This window comes from Dreissena polymorpha, chromosome 6 (assembly GCF_020536995.1).
Source record: "Dreissena polymorpha isolate Duluth1 chromosome 6, UMN_Dpol_1.0, whole genome shotgun sequence".
NCBI classification, from domain to species: Eukaryota; Metazoa; Mollusca; class Bivalvia; order Myida; family Dreissenidae; genus Dreissena; species Dreissena polymorpha.
In genome coordinates this window covers 71,160,126-71,179,063 of record NC_068360.1, presented here as the reverse complement: position 1 = coordinate 71,179,063, position 18,938 = coordinate 71,160,126, and the positions used below count along the sequence as shown (strand labels likewise).

The 18,938-nt window shown below is 35.0% G+C and overlaps 2 protein-coding genes across 2 annotated transcripts in view; one reads left to right on the top strand and one right to left on the bottom strand.

The window, feature by feature from the left end:
* The first annotated feature begins 892 nt into the window (after nucleotides 1–892).
* LOC127835790 (plexin-A2-like) overlaps nucleotides 893–18,938 on the top strand; it is a 39,472-nt gene continuing 21,426 nt past the window's right edge. The window contains exons 1-2 of the mRNA XM_052362226.1: nucleotides 893–1,010; nucleotides 17,355–17,436. Coding sequence (XP_052218186.1) covers nucleotides 17,428–17,436 — 9 coding nt within the window. The 5' untranslated portion in view covers nucleotides 893–1,010; nucleotides 17,355–17,427. The remainder of the gene's footprint in view (nucleotides 1,011–17,354; nucleotides 17,437–18,938) is intronic.
* On the bottom strand, nucleotides 9,204–10,855 carry LOC127835016 (uncharacterized transmembrane protein DDB_G0285607-like). Its single transcript, XM_052361187.1, has 3 exons — nucleotides 10,613–10,855; nucleotides 9,675–9,913; nucleotides 9,204–9,394 (listed from the first exon to the last, which is right to left on the bottom strand). The coding sequence occupies exons 2-3, from the start codon at nucleotides 9,907–9,909 to the stop codon at nucleotides 9,351–9,353; spliced, it is 279 nt and encodes a 92-aa protein (XP_052217147.1). The 5' UTR covers nucleotides 9,910–9,913; nucleotides 10,613–10,855; the 3' UTR covers nucleotides 9,204–9,350.

Below are 18,938 nucleotides of genomic sequence, written 5' to 3'. Positions count from 1 at the left end.
CAAGAAAAGGTCTCTTCCCCATTGATTACCCCAAGGTGTGTTATCTACATCTGCGTTACAGTGTAGTTCTTGAAAAAAGCATATTTGTTTTCCTTAAGCCATTGAAACATAATGGTACGTTTTGCTGATGATGCTAACCCTTTTGTGTTATAACTACATATTTCGACTGTCATTTAAAAAAATGTATTCGTCGTTCTCATCTTTTCAACCGACACTGTGTTATAAGTATTTGTAACTCGACCCTTAAAATAAAAGTTTTGGTTACATCCCGAAAAGCAACAGGTACACATGATAAATAAAACTGTTTACAATAACAAAAAGGGAAGGGTTTTGCCATAAAAAAATATATATACAAAAATTGTAGAACATACACATTAAATTAACATATGAACTAATACACTCGGACTAAACTAAATAAACTAATTAGAGCGAGTATGTGTGTGCGCGTGCGTTTGTGCGTGCGTGCGTGTGTGTGTGTTTGTATAGCTATCAACGTGGGGACTCAAACTTGACTGCACACCTACGTCGTGAGGACTGGCGGACAGTGCGAGGACTTGCACTATAGTCCTCAGAAAGTTTTCATTTATTTCCGTTAGTTTTGTTGTCCTACATCTTTTAAACATAAAACTACATAGTCCTCAAGTTATCGGCTATCCATGGTACTCATACACATACTACGCACAGTTTACTACTGTCACGTGACCTTGAAAAGTGTAAAATCGACTGGTATCCGTGTTTTCCCGCCTGTATGGCCATTCGCTATAGTTTGGTACCCCGCTTCATGTGATATATGCAAATGATGGTCCTCGTCTTGTTTGTAGTTGTCCAGTGTGTAATATATGCATGACGTCAGAGGTCGCGACCTTAACTTCAGTGCGAGGACACTCTAGTCAAATGGCGGAGACTGAAAACGTGTCGTTAAAACAACTGTTTTCATGGATTACAATGTGGGTGTTGCAGAAAATAAATATGCTCCATTAACTAGTGGAATATGGGTATCTTTCAACAAGGTATGATATATACAACGCTTTGTTTTTTGTTTGTTGCTAATTTTAATGCAAAACATTAACAACGCAAATCAACATACGTCGAGGATATTTATTCAATTTTAGTGATATCGAAAAAGTCGCCAAAATTCGTCTTAGTGAGCCAGTTTAAAGCGATTGTTGTGAATATACTGTAAGTTTTCTTTTTACATTTATTTTTGTCAAGCTATATTTTTGATACACGATGTTTAATGTCATGTTTTTGTTTGCATTCGAAAAATTGTTAATGGTGAAATAATCTGTTTTATACTTAACATGGATTGCTCAAAGTTGCTTATATTCGTCATTGTTGGTGAAAGTAGAACCCCTAACATTTTTTCGTGTGAAAATACCGGGAACAATCTGTACTCCACCAACTGATTTACATCATCATCTCAACATGTGATCTCGTTTGTTCAGTGACTCATTATGCCTATTTTCTGAACTTTATTACAATATTTTCAAATGTTTCATAAGAACAATACATAAACCGCCACAAAACGCTATATAGTGTTCTAGCAGCAGGTGGCTCGAATAATTATCACGCGCTTTCGTTTTAAAAACAGGTTCGTATCTGAATTTCGCATGTAATTTATAATTCAATGACATGTGATGTAAGATCTTAGACAGTCGTTTGACCCTTTTCATATAAAATACAACGTAGAAACCATACATTTTCGGTTAAAAAAGGTACATACTTTTTTTTACTCATGATTGGTAGCTAATGAAATCAGGTTTTGCATTCTTTTTTGGACAGAACCAATAACCTTATGCTAACAAATAAGATCTGCAAAGTTCTGACCTCGTGTATGCACCAAATTGCAATTGTTTGACAATATCTTATAGCAAATGAATAACAAAATCATGCGTGGCACGCATGAGGAGCTGGCGCCTCGCATGAGAGAATGTAATACAAAAAGTGATCTGGCTTTAGGCCACAACAAATTGATTAAATGTTAGTCAGATTTGCTGCACCTATAAATTTTAAAACGAAATAAAAATATTTTTATTTTGCGCCCTTTAAGCAGCAACAATTTTGCATTGCACCTATACATTTAATGATTTAGTTTAATGTAGCCTATATCTAATTTAGGTGGCAGGGGATATGTCAGTGAAAGGGGGTGAACATTACATATCTTTAGGGTAGGGATAACTTATGGTCTTTAAAAATCAACTAGGAATTTATAAGATTTATTTCTTGTGTTAGGTTAAAGAAAGAATGTCTCAACATTTTGGAAAAAAAACATTGAAACTAGTTGACAGCTCCCTAGCAAGTACATTTTGAATTTCACTTTTGGCGGAAGTCAATATTTCTCGCTGAAGAAACAGATCACAGATTTGAAGGTAAATTGTGAGCAATCTAAACGTATGGGAGACACTTTTCTAGGTAAATAAACACAGCACAGGGATGAAATAAATGAGTAATGTAGTCAAAACTAGGATTGCATTCTGTTTGAATGTTCTGTGCCAAATGGGTGAAATTTCTCAATTTTTATTAAAAATTAGGTTGGTGGGGGGAAACATCAAGGACCATAGTTTCACAAGTGAAGAAGCCAGCCTTTTCTTTGGGTGTATTTTCAATGTATGTTGCCTATGTTATGACACTGACACAAAAAGATTTTCCTGTGTCACTTTCTGTTTTGATGAAATGGATATGAGTGTTTGCGGCCTCTCAGAACTCAAAATTTGGTAAAAAAATATATCCCCTGCCCCCTTACAAAATAGACTGTTATAACGCTATGCGTTACTAGATTGGTTTATTGTAAAAAAATGGCGACGTTGGTCTGTCTTATCGTGTCGGCCAAAGACACAAATGGAAATGTTAATTTTGCCCCATGACAATGAGTCATTGCATCGCAGATGATTTAAGTAACTTATTTACATTACAGCCAACGCGGAACAAACATAATCCTTGGTCACACCACAGCCAGAATCATTCGGCGGCCTTGTCATGTTTTCACGCGGCGTATCGCCCAGGCACTCAACATCAATCCGTGCAATAACGCTGAGTCTGAATTTACCTCGCGTACTTTCGCGGCATAAATCCTCTGCATACGTACGCGGATAGAGTTCAAAGATATACACCTACATGTGCATTTGTGTAGCGTCGAAACCTAGATTTACGCTACTTTCATGTTATTATTTTCATGTTTTAATAAGCGGATATGATGTTTATATGATGCTTTATAGACAAGTTTTATAATAGCATATCCTAAAATATATTCAACAAATAATGCGCTTTAACAAATTATTGTTGAATTAATTAAGCATAACTGTAATGTTTCGTTCGATCCTTAAATTAGCATTATTCAATTTGCAATCCGAAACATGCTTCCAAGTTTTAATGCTAACTCAACATTAACAATTAAATTCTAGTGTCAAATAAACAGTGCTTATCCTTTATCTAAAAAGAAAGTTCTCGAAAATTATGCAGACATGTAGAATGTTGCATGAAAAGTGTGGGTTTATTTTGTGTTGTATAAATACATGAGCATCACTTCAGAATGTTGATGCGTGTTCATTTGGGAAAAAAAAACGCCCTGATCGCACGTTATTTCATCACATCTTTAAATAGAAACAAATGCCAACATTCATTTCATACTTAATAAAAAAGGCAAATATTTGTATTTCTTGAAATTCTGGAGCACTTTTCTTGTAAATATTTACCAGAATTTGCTTTAATACTGGATTATACGGGATAATTGGGTAATGAGTAGCGACAGGAAAAATAGTAAGTATGCAGTAATAGATTACATTAAATTAATTATGATTTTTAATATTATAATAATTTTATTATAATTGCTCTTTTAAAATTTAGTGACTAACTAATCTTTTAAAGATTTTTTTTATGATGCCAGAGCTCCAGATAAGGGTCGTATTTTCGTTATTACGAACAAGTCTGTTACGTATTTATTTTAAAATCTTGTCGTACCATTAAGAATTAAAAAAACCACGTTACGAATATTATTTTTACACTGGTTCGTATCGATTTTTATTGAGTTATTTTCGCGTATTAAAGATCTTTGCGGTGCTTATATAGAATGGTTATCGGGTTTGTTTTAAAAAGCGCATTTTTCCAATAAAAGCGGCGTATACAGTCTATCTGTCAAAAAACAATGGCGGTGCCCAGAGAGCGTCCTAAAAAACTGCAAAGCGTCCAAAAACACGCTTTTAACATATTGTACGCAAAGTGAGCAGAAGTTAAATGTTTAGAAAGACATATTATAGAAAAGATCTTATACGCTGTTGTATGTTCAGTTGCCGATACAGTCGAAAAAGCTAAACAAAAACGCGACACGATGGGTCCAAACTTAAACACACACAAAAACATTGAACGAGTGGAAGGGACAAGTCCCGTGGCTAATGATAAGGGACGACCCGTTTTAAATGTGAAATATGTAAAAATTCATCTAAGGCATGCAATCTAAGCACAGTTTGGGCATATGAAGGTATTGGGAAAAAAAGGTGTATAATACTGAAAAGACACTGTTGAACTCGTATAAATAAAGTTGCTAGTATGTTTATTTTGATTTTTTTTGCATGAACATAACCATTATTATTTATTTGAGGTCATTTAGAAAAAATAAGAATTATTATCCAAAACTTAGTAGTAACGTTTAGAATAAAATTTCAGAGTTAAGAATTCTTTTTGAAAATCTGGTAGTAATTTAAGAATTTCACAAAACCTTATCTGGAGCTCTGGATGCGCATCGACTCGGCGTCATATAGCGGCTTGCCTTGGCGGACAGATGCGAAGCATGGCGTCAAAATGCAACGTGCCGCCGCAGGATGTGAAATGTCACCGATCATATGCATATGTTTGGTAAAAATCTGCAATAAACTTGTTGGTATTGATTACGTTAAAAAAGCCAAGATAACATGCAACTGAGTGTCGCCGTTGAAGTCGACAAAAAAGAATGCGTCTTATATAAATTGTACACGCCTCCTATCTACTAGTTCAAACTGTTGATGGCTATAAGTTCAAGGTGTACAATTATGCCCCAAAATCATGAACTTAACATAAGTGCAAAAGTGAAGAAACTTTCCGGACCTCAACAACTTTACTTGGATTTGATTGACTTTTTTATATGAAATACAAAACGTTTACTACCCATTTCGTATTTTTCTTTCATTACCAAGTTACGTTGTTTTTTTTTTACTTTACAAAACTTAAACTTCTCATTAAATTACTAATTTTAACAGTGCTAAACTAACAAAAGTAATGCATTGAGTATTGTATAATACCATAACCTACTATGTTTAGAACTAATACAAATGCAAGATATTTCCTATTAGTGTTGTTTTTTTCCAAAATTACAGCCTCTTACAGGGTGGCAAAAAGTATTAAAAAAATCCCCAAAATGTCCAATATAATAAGCCAAACTTTAAAATAAATTCAATTGGTCAAACAGAAGTTTAATTCCCTAGCAGTTTTATAATAGGAATTTTAGAAAGCAGTTAAATATATGCACTTATTAACAATTGGTATACTGATAACTGTTATTTATAATCGTTATAATAATGTTTTAATTTTCCCTATGGTTTATCGCACTTTTTCCCGAATCAAAACAGTACAGGCTGTAAAATATAATGTGAAGAAAAATCACTGCTTATGCTTAATGTTACATTTTAATGTATTATTAATTGTTTCATGTTATTTACACTGTAACCATCATTGAAGAAACGCTGAGTTTCTTACATGTATAAAACTTTGATAATGAAAACTAATTTAAGTAGTCACTACCTGGTGTGAGTAAGCAGAACAGCTATTTTAGATTTTTAACCAGGGTTTCGAAGAAAACTGGTTATTAGATTGGCGAATGTCGGCGGGCTAGCGTGCCTAATAAGCTTGTCCTGGCCATAACTATGTTGTTCATTGTGAGATTTTAAAATCATATGGCACATTTGTTCACCATCAGTGGATGGTGTGTCACGCCAAAGAATCACGTCAATATCTCCAAGGTCAAGGTCACACTTTGAGTTCAAAGGTAAAAAATGGTCATAAATGAGCTTGTCCGGGCCATAACTATGTCGTTCATGGTGAGATTTTAAAATCAATTGGCACATTTGTTCATCATTGGAGGCCGAGGGTATGTCGTGCGAAAGAATTGCGTTAATATCTCTAAAGTCAAGGTCACACTTTGAGTTGAAAACCTGGTTTTGTGACAATTTTGTCCCTTGTTTTATTTATTTTTACAAACTAATATATTGGATAGGAGCTAAAACTCAGTTATTATCAGTAAATGATCTTGCATTGGTATTTTGCAGATATTGTGCATATATTTTTTATACCCCCGGATCGAAAGATCGGGGGCATATTGTTTTGGGTCTGTCTGTCTGTCATTCATTGTGTATGTCACCAACTTAAACCTTGGTTAAACTTTTGCAATAACTTTTTATGCCCCCCTTCAAAGAAGAGGGGGTATATTGCTTTGCAAGTGTCGGTCTGTCTGTCCGTCCGTATGTCCGTCCACCAGATGGTTTCCGGATAATAACTCAAGAACGCTTAGGCCTAGGATCATGAAACTTCATAGGTACATTGATCATGACTTGCAGATGACCCCTATTGATGTTCAGGTCAAAGGTCAAGGTCACGGTGACCCGAAGTAGTAAAATCGTTTCCGGATGATAACTCAAGAACGCTTATGCCTAGGATATTGAAACTTCATAGGTACATTGATTATGACTCGCAGATGACCCCTATTGATTTTGAGGTCACTAGGTCAAAGGTCAAGGTCATGGTGACCGGAAATAGTAAAATGGTTTCCGGATGATAACTTAAGAACGCTTACGCCTAGGATCATGAAACTTCATAGGTACATTGATCATGACTTGCAGATGACCCCTATTGATGTTCAGGTCAAAGGTCAAGGTCACGGTGACCCGAAGTAGTAAAATCGTTTCTGGATGATAACTCAAGAACGCTTATGCCTAGGATATTGAAACTTCATAGGTACATTGATTATGACTCGCAGATGACCCCTATTGATTTTTAGGTCACTAGGTCAAAGGTCAAGGTCATGGTGACCCGAAATAGTAAAATGGTTTCCGGATGATAACTTAAGAACGCTTACGCCTAGGATCATGAAACTTCATAGGTACATTGATCATGACTCGCAGATGACCCCTATTGATTTTTCAGATCACTAGGTCAATGGTCAAGGTCACGGTGACCAGAAATAGTAAAATGGTTTCCCGATGATAACTCAAGAACGCTTAGGCATAGGATCATGAAACTTCATAGGTACATTGATCATGACTGGCGGATGACCCGTATTGATTTTCAGGTCACTAGGTCAAAGTTTAAGATCACGGTGATCCGAAATAGTAAAATGGTTTCCGGCTGATAACTCAAGAAAGCTTATGGCTAGGATCATAAAACTTCATAGGTGCATTGATCATGACTCGCAGATGACCCCTATTGATTTTCAGGTCACTAGGTCAAAGGTCAAGGTCACAGTGACAAAAACATATTTACAAAATGGCTGTCACTACAACTGAGAGCCCATATAGGGGGCATGCATGTTTTACAAACAGCCCTTGTTAACATATTGTTGTTAACTAGTAAAATGGTTAATTTATGTATACTTTGATCATTCAATTTTCAAAGTTTATGGGTCATAATGGGATATTGCAAATAGAAAAGTTTACCAAACTTTGACAGTTAATCGACAGTTACCATGAAAACTCAACCTATAGTGCTTTCTATTGTAGCACTGACTAAAATACTATTGTATTGGATCTAAAATTATACTTATTAGCTCATCTATTTTTTGAAAAAAAAATTATGAGCTATTGTCATCACCTTGGCGTCGGCGTCTGCGTCGGCGTCGGCGTCCGGTTAAGTTTTGCGTTTAGGTCCACTTTTCTCAGAAAGTATCAATGCTATTGCATTCAAACTTGGTACACTTACTTACTATCATGAGGGGACTGGGCAGGCAAAGTTAGATAACTCTGGCATGCATTTTGACTGAATTATGTGCCCTTTTTATACTTAGAAAATTGAAAATTTTGGTTAAGTTTTGCGTTTAGGTCCACTTTTTTCAGAAAGTATCAATGCTATTGCATTCAAACTTGGTACACTTACTTACTATCATGAGGGGACCGGGCAGGCAAAGTTAGATAACTCTGGCGTGCATTTTGACAGAATTATGTGCCCTTTTTATACTTAGAAAATTGAAAATTTTGGTTAAGTTTTGTGTTAAGGTCCATTTTATTCCTTAAGTATCAAAGCTATTGCTTTCATACTTGCAACACTTACTAACTACCATAAGGGGACTGTGCAGGCAAAGTTATGTAACTCTGACTGGCATTTGGACGGAATTATGGGCCCTTTATACTTAGAAAATTGAAAGTTTGGTTAAGTTTTGTGTTTTGGTCCACTTTACCCCTAAAGTATCATAGATATTGCTTTCATACTTGGAACACTCGCAAACTATCATAAGGGTACAGTAAAAGGACAAGTTGCATAACTCTGGATGTCATTTTTACGGAATTATGGCCCTTTTTTGACTTAGTAACTTTGAATATCCCGTCTGTAGATTTGCCACCGATTTTCATCGTTTTACATGAAAAAAAAGAGTGGCAAACAGTGGAGTATTGGAACATCAAATTTGATGAAAATTGGTGGAAAACAGTGAAAAAAAGAGGACAGTGAAGAATTTACATCATCGATGGCATTTGGTGGCATTTTCTGGCAAACGATGGAGTATTGAAACAAAATGCCATCGTTTGCCACTCAGTGGAAAACGCTGTAAAATTTTACATCGTTTTCCACAGACCATGGCAAACGGTGGAGTATTGAAACAAAATGCCATCGTTTGCCATCCAGTGGAAAACGACGTAAAATTTTACATCGTTTTCCACAGACCATGGCAAACGGTGGAGTATTGAAACAAAATGCCATCGTTTGCCATCCAGTGGAAAACGATGTAAAATTTTACATCATTTGCCACAGACGATGGCAAACGGTGGAGAATTTGGACAAAATGCCACCGTTTGCCATCCAGTGGAAAATGGTGTAATATTTTACACCGTTTGCCACAGACGTTGGCAAATGGTGGAGCAAGATGTACAATTAGTCATTGTTTTACGGATATTGATGGCACTTTGCATTCTCAGTTTGAATGTCACCTAACTGAAAAAAAGGATAAATAAAAAACAAATTAGGTAAAGAAATAATGTATAACAATTTATTATTTGAAGTAGACAATGGATATATACACTCTTAACAAAACAGAATATTTCAAGTACTCTAGTGTTTCACAGTCCTTCGTTTTATTTCACTCCTCCCTGTACAGGCGGCGGAACAACTTCTTTGCAGCCTTACTGGCATCTGTTATGCCAGTGATGTCTAATAGCAGCTGGGCCTGAAATAAATGTTTACATTAAATTCTGTAACTTTATATACAAAGTTTGAATTCCTTACTTTCCTTTTTGCTCAAAGAAAATTAGTTCTTTTACCAGCACTTTTCTGTGACATAATAAGACATTATAATAATTTTACAAATTACAGAGTAAAGATAAAATTGATTGAATCTGTTATAAGTGAATTGAGATCAGTAAGCAATAACTAATGCTTCAGTTTGCCACAGCATACTGTAGCTTTAAGTTATATACTTTTTGTAATAATTACTTTTGTGTACCCACCATAATTATGTCCTGTTGACAGGTAGGTCTTGACAATCTGGTTGAGGATCTGGTTGTTGTTGCTGGATTTGTTTTTGCTGCGGTTGTTGTTACTGGGGTGGTTGTTGCTGCTGCTGGGTTGATTGCTGCTGGAGTTGTTGTTTTCGCTGCTGCAGTGGTTGATGCTGTTGGAGAAGTTGCTGCTGTTGGAGAAGTCGCTGCTGAAACTGTTGCTAATGCTCTGTAAGTCGGCCATCAAGCTGTCGAAAAAAGTATGACAAACCATAGAAATCAATAAATCTGTAGTCATCTACCCTTAATATTGAAGTCCTACTGGTTACTCAAATAAATGTAATTTTGATCTTATATCACGTTTTGAATAAGTCAATTTAGTAGATAAATTGTCAGGTTGCGGGATAGCTCAGTCTGTAGAACACCAGCCAAGTTAATGATCACTTTTTGCTCAGGTTAGATTAAAACTAAACAAAATTATGACAAAATATATTTAACACATTATCTTTTTATTTTAACTTAATTTGTTGGAATGATAAGTACAAATTTAATATTGCTACAATTATAATAATGTTTAATTATAATTTCTATTGGTATGAAAATGCACAGTGAAACATAAAAATTTAATTAATTAATTTATTATTATAAACATTAACATCATTAATGAGCATTGAGTGCTCATCATGCACAGCACAAAACTCCCTTTAAGCATCTGTTCCCTAGCATGATAAACTTCCAATACTACATTCAACCTTATTAATTTCTACACATTATATAGGTCTAATTACTTCCTTAATCAAGCTGCAAACTGCACTTATTGTAAATTCGTATTACATTATTTAAATTAATATTTGCCATAAATATCACATCAAAAAAAAATTCTACAATGATGACATAAGCAGCATTTATTTTAAGGAATATTTAGAAATATTATGAAAAGCACAAACCTTTAGTTGTTGTTCTATTCCTAGACAGACTGCTGAAACACTGTATTCATCACTCTTTAACAACACTTCATGTCACTATCCAAATGATATTAATTATACATAATTATTTTAAGAAATTGTTGGTAATGGAATAACTCATCTCTACTGTTTGTGAAATTAATTTAGTTTCATTTTAACAACAAGTTAAACCTGTATATTTTCTAACATGTGTACCGGCCAGTATTTCAAACCAAGAAGAAAACCATCTGTGTTTGAATTCAGCCAATCAGAAAAGGCTGTTAAGCCAACAACACACAGTGGTTATCAGATAGTTTGTAAACCTCAGCTGTAGTTGCTGTAGTTTGATATTCAGAGAGAGTGTATGTAACTTGAACAGGGTTAAGACATTTTTATTTGTAGAAATTGCTTTGCAAGTTACAACAACTACCACTGCTGCTACAACAACAACAACAACTGCTGCTGCTGCTACTGCTGCTGCTACTGCTGCTGCTACTGCTGCTTCTACTGCTGCTACTACTGCTGCTACTACTGCTGCTTCTACTGCTGCTACTACTGCTACTACTACTACTACTACTACTACTACTACTACTACTACTACTACTACTACTACTACTACTTCTACTACTTCTACTACTACTACTTCTGCTACTACTACTACTTGCAACTACTACTGCTACTACTACAACTATTACTACTTCTACTACTATCACTACCACCACCACCACCACCACTGATACTACAACAACTACAAAACTGCTATTACAACAATAACTACAACAATAACAACAGCAACTACTTCTACTTCTACAACTTGTACTGCTGCTGCTGCTGCTACTACTACAACGACAATGACAACAACGACGACACCACTGACTACTACTACTGCTACTACTGCTACTACTGCTTCTACTACTTCTACTACTACTACTACTTCTACCACCACCACCACCGCTACTGATACAACAACAACTTCTCCTACAACTCCAACAACAACTATTACTATTACTACTACTACGTTTACAACTACTACTACTGCTACAACTTCTATCACTACTACTACTAGCTATACTACTGCTGCTACTGCCTCTGCTACTACTAATACTTCTACTACTACTACTACTACCATCATACCAATATATCCGCCACCACCACTGATACAACTACAAATGCAACTGCTACTGCTCTTACAACAAGAAACAGCACTCAGATTTGTTTTTTAATGCCTATGTCTAGAATACTTGTAAAAATGACAAACAGTGTTTTCCGCACACATCTGACTTCTGAAATAGCCTGAAATAACTAGTCCTAACTTTCCCCAAAAGTGTATTTTCCGTGTACAAAATCAAGCTTTGTGCAAACAAAAATCTACTTTCCGCCTATAAAAACCAAATGTTCGCAAAAATTAAGGACAAATTTTCTTGAGCATCCGCAATCTCATAAAAAATCAAATATCCGCACATTTCAGTTTTTTCCCCATTATTCCGCATATTTTCTTCATTATTCCGCATATTTCTGCATATTTTTACTAGTTTTCCGCATGGAATTGCGGAAAATGTCATTTAATTATATGAACATTCAATTTAAATTAAAAGAACTGTTTTTCGTTTTCTGTTCTGTCAGAGAGCATTTTGTTTGAAAATGTTCTAAGTTTTTTTTCCACCGTTTGCCACTCAGGTTTTCTTGCAAAATTTTCTAAGAGCCATTTTCTCCTATTCAAAATGTACATTTTCCACTTCAAAAAATGACAAAATCCTATTTTTCACCGTTTGCCATCAAATTTCCACCGTTTTACATCGAATGCCACTGTTGATTTCCATCGATTAGTGGAAAACGATGGCATTTTACCATTTTCCATCGTTTTCCATCGAATTTTCACCGTTTGCCACACTTTTACATGGCAAATGGTGGCATTTGGTGGAAATCGGCGGCAAATCTAGAGACGGGATATGGTTAAATTTTGTGTTTCGATCCACTTTACTTCTTAAGTATCAAGGCTATTGCTTTCAAACTTCAAATACTTTCATACTATCATGAGGTTACTGTACCTGGCAAGTTGAATTTTACCTTGACCTTTGAATGACCTTGACTCTCAAGGTCAAATTATTAAATTTCTCTTAAATTGCCATAACTTCTTTATTTATGATTAGATTTGATTGATACTTTGACAAAACTACTCTTACCTGACATACCACAATAGACTCCACCCAAACCATCGCCCGTGCCCCCCCCCCAACCCCCCCCCTATTTTTTTTATTTTTTATTTTTTTTTATTTTTTAAGATCATCTCACAAATGACCACCACACCCTCACACTTTACCCCCCCCCCCACCCCACCCCCTCCCCAATTTTTTTTTTCAACGGTTAAAAAACAAAACTATTTATTTTGATTATTTTATGTTTGAAATACCGTCCAACCATCGCACCCAAGAATCCCCCACCCCCCACCCCCCCCCTCCCCCCACCCGAATCCCCCCTATTTTTTTTTTTTAAGATCATCTCACAAATTACCACCACACCCTCACACTATACCCCCCCACCTCACCCCCCCCCCCCCAATTTTTTTTTATGAAACGGTTAAAAAACACAAATATTTATTTTTATTATTTTATGTTTGAAATACCGTCCAACCATCGCACCCAAGAATCCCCCCCCACCCCCCCCACCCCCCCACCCCACCACCCCACCCCCCACCCCCCCGATTTTTTTTTTTCCTTTTTTTCGCATTTTTGGAAGAAAATGTAATAAATGTCCACACCCCCACACAATGCACCGCTCTTCACTCCACCCCTCCCTCCTTTGTGATTGAAAATGAGAGTCCCTTCACCTTTAAAAAGAAAATAGATGAGCGGTCTGCACCCGCAAGGCGGTGCTCTTGTATTTAACATATTTGACCGTTAAATACATGTGTACTAAGTATTTGTTTTATAACAGTAATAGACGTTACCAAGAACAAGTGTCAGAATGAAAAAAAGATGTCATTACACATACTTCTGTGCCTTCTTACAATACAAATTTAGCGCTTGCATGGGCTAACATGGTAATTTCTTTTCTTCTATCCATTAATCGTCAGTTTTTATTGAAACCACCATTATACTTTGTGCATGTGTACCATTCTGATCAGAAAAACATCATAAAAATCGAATGACTGGTCATAACGATTGCTTGTATTGCTTTTTAATTCTCCAATAGTCCCTTTTCACATTCCTGATTTCGAGCTCTGCAAGAGTTGCATCTCTTGATAAATCAAATCGTGAACGTCAGGCTGACGATGTGGGAGCTGTGCTAATCTTTATAGGCATAATAATGTTAAGAGAATAAATTTGAAAAAAAAGAAATGTTGTTCAATTTGTTGTATTAAACATGTAATCAGTTGGAGATACTTAATTGTGTTGATTTGTTTCCTATTTTTATTTTATTAAACATGTATTATACAAAGAACACTGTATTATGGGAATTTTGAATAAGACATAACTTGGAATGGACATCATTAAGGGAATTTTCTCAAACAAAACTGTTCATTTTGTTTTCTGAATATCATTTGGTAATAATCTGTCTATACTGTAAGTATAATGAGCACTTTTCCATTACTTTTTCTTTCACAGTGAATTATTTTTTTCATTTTAAGTGCATTTTTAAACTGCGTTCATGCATGCATAGACACGGTTTCATGTTTTTTAGGATTTAGAAAAATCTTTTTAAGCATCCACTTTTGTAGAAAAATGTGTTGAAATGATACATTTATATAATTGTATGCAAGTGTCTATTTTACTGAAAATTTGTCAAAATTAATAAATACAACAGGTAAAATTGCATATAATGAATTGCTGATTTTTTCCTCCAGGATTGATTGCTTATTCCAACTTCACATATTAGTGTTTTAAAATGTCTTTAACAATGGCAATATATACTCTTTTGATAATGTAACCGTGATATACATGATGATTGTTATGCCCCGGGATAGAAAGATCGGGGGTAAATTGTTTCTGGCCTGTCTGTCTGGCATTCATTCATCAATTCATTCATTGTATGCGGTGTGTCCCAAAACTTAACCTTGGTTAAAGTTTGATAACTTTTGCAATATTAAAGATAGCAACTTCATATTTGGCATGCATGTGTATCTCACAGAGCTGCACATTTTGAATGGTGAAAAGTCAAGGTCATCCTTCAAGGTCAAAGGTCAAATATCATTGTATTTTTCTTTCCTAAAACTTTAACCATCGTTAAAGTTTGGTCATAACTTTTTGAATATTGAAGATAGCAACTTGATATTTGGCATGCATGTGTATCTCATGGAGCTGCACATTTTGAGTGGTGAAAGGTCAAGGTCATCCTTCAAGGTCAAAGATCAAATATATGACTTCAAAGTGCTGCAATAGGGGGGCATTTTGTTTTTGACAAACACATCTCTTGTTTAAAGTGAAAAATGACATTTAGAATCATATTGGTAGTGTGTGTGATACAAAGGGAATTCCCAGGCATTTCCATCAGTTAATGAGTAGTTTGCGGATTTATAAGACACGGTTTGTGAGCAATACTTCAACTGTCAGTGAGACTAAAATAAAACTTATCTGAATTAAATTGTTTCTCATTAGCGTCACTTTATTTTGTTTATAGATAAGTAATTTTGTGTTTATTTATAGATAATAAACTTAAAATTACTGCTACTTCATGGGTGTATACATGTAGATAGCAATGAGGAGAAGTGCCATTCACAAGAACCATAATCCTACACTATCTTAACCATTTGCATGCTGGGAAATTTGTCGTCTGCTAAAATGTTGTCTGCTGAATTTCTAAAATGGTGGTTTTCTGGATCCTGCGATAACTTTAAAAGGTCTTAATATTTTGTTCATGAAACTTGCAACAACATGGATAGATGGCAAAATGGACATGATGCACGTCATTTCATTTTGTTCCTACGTCAAAAATTGTGGTTGCTATGGCAACCATAAAAAAAATTTAATGGTGGAATTTCTGACAAATTTTGGAGCCGGTAGGGAACCATATTGCTTGACAAAAGCCTTGTTTTAGTAAGAGTTTTCGAGAAAAAAACTAACCAATCAAAATGTGGACTTTACACAAAGCTTTTTTTATTTTAAAAATGAGGACTTGACATACAATTTATTTACCATTAAAGTTATGACTTGATACACAATTCAAAATAAGACTTTGCATACAAGTATTTTCAAAATAAGACATTTATCCAAAAAAATCTTAGCAATCAAAATGAGGACAGGCCATGAATGACATTGATGAAAATGAAGACTTGTCCTGCAATATTTTTTTAAATAAGAATTTTCTCAAAAAACCTTATCAATCAAAATGAGGACTTTGCACAAAGCTTATTTTATTATAAAAGTTAGGACTTGACATTATTTTAACGCTTGAATTACCATAAAAGTGAGGACTTGATACACAATTTGTTTGATCAAAATAAGACTTTCCTACAATTAGTTTTTTTTTCAAAATAAGAACTTTCGCCAAAAAAATCTGTAAATCAAAATGAGGCCTCTACACAAAATTGATTTTATTATAAAAGTGAGGACTTGACATCCATTTGATTTATCATAAAAGTGAGGACTTGATGCACACTTTATTTGATCAAAACGATGACTTTCCCTACAATGAGTTTTTTCAAAATAAGAACTTTTTCAAAATAACATCTTAGCAATCAAAATGAGGACTTTGCACAAAACTTATTTTATTATTAAAGTGAGGACTTGACATACAATTGATTTATCAAAAAAGTGAGTACATGATACAAAATATATTTTATCAAAACGATGATTTGCCCTACAATTAGGTTTTTATGCCCCGGATAGAATGATCGGGGGTATATTGTTTTTGGCCTGTCTCTCATTGTATGTGCGTGTCTGTGTCTGTCCCAAAACTTAAACCTTGGTCATATATATATAGTAACTTTGAATATTTTGTTAAATTTTGTGTTTAGATCCTTTTTAATTCTAAAGTATCAAGGCTATTGCTTTCAAACTTCAAATACTTTCTTACTATCATGATGGTACTGTACCTGGCAAGTTGAATTTGACCTTGACCTTTAAATGACCTTGACTCTCAAGGTCAAATTAATACATTTTGCTTAAATTGCCATAACTTCTTTATTTATTTTCACATTTGATTCATACTTTGACAAAACAACACTTACCTTACATACCACAATGGACTCGACCCAAACCATCCCACACACCCCAACCCATAATCCCCCCCAATTTTTTTTTTCTTTCTTATTTTTAAAAGATTATCTATTAAATGACCACACACCCACATTATACCCCCTCTCCATGATGGCTTACTTTATACTGTCAAGCACTCGAATAGTCGAGCCTAGACAGCTCTTTTTTTTAATGCTCATAACTTCTATGTGGCTTCAGATGTAACCTCCATATTTGGTATGCATGTGTATAACTGTATATTGACAAGGCCTTTCCATATGCACACAAATTTTGACCCCTTTGACATTGACCTTGAACTTAGGGTCCGGGTTTAGGTTTGTAAAATATGCGTTTAGGTTTTAAAAATGCTCATAACTTCTATGTCGCTTCAGATGTAACCTTCATATTTGGTACGCATGTGTATATGGACAAGGCCTTTCATTACGTACACAAATTTTGACCCCTTATACCTTGACCTTGAACTTAGGGTCAGCGTTAAGGTTTCGAAATCTGTGTTTATTTGCTTATTGTGTTGTGTAAAATGACTGATGAAGCTGTTTTGTACTTTGCAGATGATGCTGAGGTGTAGTTAAGTCATTAGGGAAAGAACTTGACAAAACCAGTTCCTGTATCATTTCCTGGCTTATGATGAAGGTGTGTATTTGAATTTTTTTGTGTTGATGTTAATTATGTGTGTAGAAAATAAGAAAATACCATAATTCATCATTTGTTCGGAACTCTAGTCCTCAAAATGTTTTCATTTATGTTAGTTTTGTTGACCAAGCAGTGCTTTGCACAGGATATTTTTCAGACGCCCCGGGGCCATTAGGGTTGGGATAGGGAGGGCAATTTCCTGCATACGCTAATTGTTTTACATTAACTTTTGACGTTATTTGGTTTGCAGAGTTTTTGCGTGTTTTTTATTGAGACAAAGAAACAATATGAAATGCATGAAGCACTGTTCATTTGTCGCATTAACATTAAATTTGGGAAGCGAGTTTCGGATTACAAATTTAACTATTCTAATTTGAGAATTCAACAAAACATTTATACATGTAGTTGTGTATAATTCAACAATAATTTGTTAAGAGGCTTTATGAGTCTAATAAATGATTTGACAACATTATGCATGAAATGCACTATTTCCACGAGGATGTATTGAATGCCTACAAGTGCTGTTGCTCTTGGAAAGCGTGCGCTGTCATCGGTTAATATTGATTTTCCAATACAACAACGCTCCACCTTAAGGTGGGCTTAAGTTGGGTAAAAAAAATTCAAGTAATTGACAGATGATCGTAAATTGGCTCTCAAAATATTCACAAATTTCGCTTTGATCTGAAAAATGGCTAGATTCAATTACTGAAAAAATACTAGTACACTAATCGGTAAATTTCAAGCGCACTGCAGACTCTGATTTCCAAATTCAAGCGTCTCGGCGAGGGACCGTTAAATGGCTTGTGAAAAGCATTGCCTAATCTTACATCATTTTAACAAAAACATGCAATGTCCTCAAGTTGACTGCTACTCACGGTACTCATTCACAAACACATTGTGTTATAAGGTCAATATCTTTGAACCCAAATTGGTTTTGGATTATCGTGACGCATAGTTAGATCCAAAAACACGCACATATGGTGTTGTGTTCTAAACTGCTTTGGGGTATATTTCACCTTAGGTGACATATCTTGTTATACACAAAACTGTTTTAATAAGAAGGCACCTAAACTATGTATAATTATTTTATTAAAGGTCAACCGAACACTGTGTCAAGAGATTGGTTATTTTACAGTCTTAGTTTAATCACACCTCTGAAGATGGATTTCATAAAATTAGAATAAAAACAAGTCGTGCAAGAGAGCAATAAGTTCTCACACATGACCATTAAAAAATGTACAGGGTTTATTTGTTTTGCTGAAGTCCTCACAATGCTGTTTCACATTCCTAATTTTTTATGCAACCCGGATCGAAAGATCAGCGGTATATTGTTTTTGGCCTGTCTGCAGTGCCTGTCATTTTGGCATTGTGTCAGTCATTGTATGTGTGTGTCCCAAAACTTTAACCAAGGTTTAAGTTTTGCAATAAGGCCTAAATTAAAATTAAGTTTGTTTGCCCTTTACCGACCGACCCACTTTTTACCCCCCGACCCAAAAAATTTT